This window comes from Aegilops tauschii, chromosome 4 (assembly GCF_002575655.3).
Source record: "Aegilops tauschii subsp. strangulata cultivar AL8/78 chromosome 4, Aet v6.0, whole genome shotgun sequence".
Classification (NCBI taxonomy): Eukaryota; Viridiplantae; Streptophyta; class Magnoliopsida; order Poales; family Poaceae; genus Aegilops; species Aegilops tauschii.
Window position 1 is genome coordinate 188281272 of NC_053038.3, and position 4219 is coordinate 188285490.

Below are 4219 nucleotides of genomic sequence, written 5' to 3' on the forward strand. Positions count from 1 at the left end.
TTTTTGTAGCGCTACATGGCAACTGCCTAGTGTTAGTAGGTGGCAACTCCTAAAATTTTGAAATCATGGCAACTGCAGTAGACCAGACCACACATGGCAACAGCTGTAGTTGTCCAAAAAAATGGCAATCTAGAACTTTGACTTGAGATGGCAACTGCAGTTGAGCAAACATGGTAACTGTAGTTGTCCGACATGGCAACCGTAGTTCAGCGACATGGCAACTGCACTTAAACGAACATGGACGAGGTTTCGGCCCATGGCAACTTCGGGCGCGCGGTAAAGTGTCACGTGGGGCGTGCGGGACCACGAGGTACGAGGCCTGACGTACCGGGCGTGTGGGCGTTATCTATTTTGCCCACACGCACGCGTGTAAGAGGGACCGGGAGGGAAAAAAAGGGGCGTGTGGGCGCTAGTTATTTTGCCCACACACAGACGTGTGGGCTGGTCCTCTTAGAGACCACACAGAACGTGTGAGCAGATCCCTTAACGCCTACACATGTGGCACTTAGCGGCGTCCATTGCAAATTATCTGTCTACACTTTATGTCAAAAACGCAGCCGGAACAAATAATGCAAAAGCGCAGTCGTAATATAGTATTTTAGGGCACCACTTTCACCTGATCTGCTACGGCAGAAATAACGTGTCGTCATCTCGTATCTCCATACTCCATACCCAGATTCCAAGATCCGCCTCTTCCTCCCTTCTTGTTGAGCCTTCTCAACAAACACATGGTAACCACATGATCCGGTACGTATATACCGATTCTCCTCTTCTCCCGCGCGCGTTTTCCTCAACAACAGAGATCGATCAGATGCAACAGCGGTGTCCTAATTCATCAAGCCGTATTGATCAATTCACTTCGGTCTGATCATACCGTGATCAAGGTCCATGCATGGCATTAACAAATTAATCATTAATTATTCTTGTGTGTTCAATTCGTGTTCCTTTTGTTGATGCATTTGTTCTTGTTGTGCTGTAGGCCTTGATCGATCCATCCATCCATGGCCATCAAGGGCAACTCTGGTGAGTACAAGGCGCGGAGCCCGCTGGGCATGGTGATCGCCGTCCTGCTGTGCTGCTTCTTCTACGTGCTCGGCGCGTGGCAGCGCAGCGGCTACGGCAAGGGTGACCGCATCGCGGTGGCGGTGACCCGGCAGACGGCCTGCTCCGGCGCCTCTGCCGCGGGGCTCAGCTTCGAGACGCACCACACCGGCGGCCTGGCCAACGCGACGACGTCCGGCCTTGGCGGCGAGCCGCCGCCGCCGTGCGCGGCAGCGCTCGCGGACCACACTCCCTGCCACGACCAGGATCGCGCCATGAAATTCCCGCGCAAGAACATGGTGTATCGGGAGCGGCACTGCCCGTCGGACGGCGAGCGGCTGCGGTGCCTCGTGCCAGCGCCGCCTGGGTACGTGACGCCGTTCCCGTGGCCCAAGAGCCGCGACTACGTCCCTTACGCCAACGCGCCGTACAAGAGCCTCACCGTTGAGAAGGCCGTCCAGAACTGGGTCCAGTACGAGGGCGCCGTATTCCGTTTTCCCGGCGGCGGCACCCAGTTCCCCCACGGCGCCGACAAGTACATCGACCAGCTCGCCTCCGTCGTCCCCTTCGCCGACGGCTCCGTCCGCACCGTCCTCGACACCGGCTGCGGCGTAAGCCATTATTCACGTTTTCTTCTGATACATGCATGGTCCATTCGCGCACTGTCATTCATCGATCTCGTTTACGTCCATGTGGGTGCAGGTGGCGAGTCTCGGCGCGTACCTGGACTCCCGTGGCGTGATGGCCATGTCGTTCGCACCGCGCGACTCGCACGAGGCGCAGGTGCAGTTCGCGCTGGAGCGCGGCGTGCCGGCCTTCATCGGCGTCCTGGGGTCCGTCAAGCTCCCATTCCCTCCAAGATCCTTTGACATGGCGCACTGCTCCCGGTGCCTCATCCCGTGGTCCGGCAACGGTGAGCTAGCACTCGACGCGATCGACACGTATGCCATTGCCATTGCCATTGTCATGATTTGGTCTATATATATAAGGAAGGAAGTTTTGATGCAGGCGGGATGTACATGATGGAGGTGGACCGGGTGCTCCGGCCGGGCGGCTATTGGGTGCTCTCCGGCCCGCCGATCAACTGGAAGGCGAATCACAGGAAGTGGGAGCGCGCGGAGGAGGACCTGGCCGGCGAGCAGAAGAGGATTGAGGAGTACGCGCAGATGCTCTGCTGGGAGAAGGTCACCGAGATGGACGAGATTGGCGTGTGGCGGAAGCGGACGGACACGGCAGCGTGCCCGGCCATGCCGCCGGCGGTCCGGGCCTGCGACCCGGCCAATCCCGACGACGTCTGGTGAGATCAATATCGATCGAGATTGGCCGTCAGACTTTGAGTCAAATTAACGGATTCAAAACGTCACGTCGACGTTTCCCGCGGTACACGGACGGAACTGAAAGATGTTGAGTTGGGCCTGCACAACAGGTACAAGAACATGGAGACGTGCATCACGCCGTCCTCCACTGCCGCCGGAGGAGAACTGCAGCCATTTCCGGAACGGCTGAAGGCCATCCCGCCGCGGATAAGTTCCGGCGCCGTCCAGGGCTTCACCGTGGAGTCGTACGAGGAGGAGAAGCGACGGTGGGAGAGGCATGTGAAGGCATACACGAAGGTCAACTACAAGCTCGACACCAAGCGGTACCGGAACATCATGGACATGAACGCTGGCGTGGGCGGCTTCGCGGCGGCGATCTTCTCCCCCATGTCCTGGGTGATGAACGTGGTGCCCACCGCCGCCGAGCTCTCCACCCTCGGCGTCATCTATGAGAGGGGCCTCATCGGCATCTACCATGACTGGTAAGCTAGTTTTGCTTGCCTTGGTCTACAAGATTTCATTTTATTTACTAGCAAAAGGGCCCGTGCGTTGCAACGGGAGAAAAGAATGCCACACGCTCTTAATTTATAAAAAAGTCTATAATTTGAGTATTTGTAGCTACGGCCCAAACAAAGATGGTTTTTTCCTACAAAAGCGCAAGTTCAAGATTCCACATGTCTTCTATTTAAACAAGGCTTGCATGTAGATTTAATACGTATATGAAAGAAAGACGGATAATGCACTGTTGATTAAGATTGCACTCTAGATTGTATTTTTTTAAATGGTTAGTAGGTAAAATAACATTATATTAGATTCTCTATATTTTCCTAATCAAATTCCATATATAACATGTTAAATTTGAAGTTACGGTTTAGAAGATATGAGTATTTTAAAAAACATTTGATATGTACTACGGGTTTAATGTCAAAAACATCAAGGAATTTTCTATAAAATAACATGACGGACTAAAAATACCTATTTCTTTTATTAGTAGGTATAGAATTATAGATATAGATTTATTTTTTTGAAAAACAGGATGACCCCCTCTGCATCAATCGATGCATGAAGATGATGATGCGAAGAGATGTTGTTGATTCGTCTTCTTCTTCTTCAGGTGTGAAGCATTCTCTACCTACCCAAGAACCTATGACCTCATCCATGCCAATGGAGTATTCAGCCTCTACAGGGATAAGTGAGTGAGCCACTCAAAGAGATCTTAACTGCTGGTAATTGTAATGTACGTACATCCCTGACAAGCTAGCTGATGGGTTGGTGGGTGGATCAGGTGCAAGATGGAGGACATCCTGCTCGAGATGGACCGGATTTTGCGCCCTGAGGGCACGGTGATCCTCCGGGATGACATCGATATCCTATTGCGGGTGGACAAGGTGGCGATGGGGATGCGATGGAAGACGATGATGGTGAACCACGAGGACAGCCCGCACATCCGAGAGAAGGTGCTCTACGCCGTCAAGCGCTACTGGACCGCCGACAGCGACAAGAGCTCCCAAGAGAAGAAGGCAACTTCTTCTGAGGTGTGAAATGGTAGCACTGCAACTCAGGAGATCAGTGTGTGTTTATTTCAACTTCTTGTGAGTTTCTCTCGAGTGTAGCAGTGAGATCAGCACGTGTATTCCTTTTTGATTACGTCGTGTAGGATGAACACTTATTTTCCATTTTTTCGAGATGAGATGGTAGGAAATATTCGACACAAAGATCTACGTACCATTTTCTGCCAGTCACAGATTCAAGAATGTTGTTATGGCACTCAGAATTCGCATTCTCATGGTCGTTTTCACCGCCATTGTTCCCATTCCAACTAGTACGTGTATATTATTGTCGTATAAAAATTTGTGTATAGA

General features: G+C 52.3%; 1 protein-coding gene across 1 annotated transcript; it reads left to right on the forward strand.

The window, feature by feature from the left end:
• The first annotated feature begins 1001 nt into the window (after window positions 1–1001).
• LOC109777333 (probable methyltransferase PMT2) lies at window positions 1002–4219 on the forward strand. The gene is made up of 6 exons (XM_020336004.2): window positions 1002–1652; window positions 1744–1954; window positions 2050–2338; window positions 2468–2839; window positions 3472–3549; window positions 3643–4219. Exons 1-6 carry the CDS (start codon window positions 1002–1004, stop codon window positions 3896–3898), a joined length of 1857 nt encoding a protein of 618 aa, XP_020191593.2. The 3' UTR covers window positions 3899–4219.

Excerpts from the sequence above, each read along its gene's own strand:
- LOC109777333 (XM_020336004.2), top strand. The coding sequence starts at position 1,002 with ATGGCCATCAAGGGCAACTCTGGTGAGTACAAGGCGCGGAGCCCGCTG. Across the intron at positions 1,955-2,049 it reads CATCCCGTGGTCCGGCAACG|GCGGGATGTACATGATGGAG; the intron begins GTGAGCTAGCAC and ends GTTTTGATGCAG. Across the intron at positions 2,840-3,471 it reads ATCGGCATCTACCATGACTG|GTGTGAAGCATTCTCTACCT; the intron begins GTAAGCTAGTTT and ends CTTCTTCTTCAG.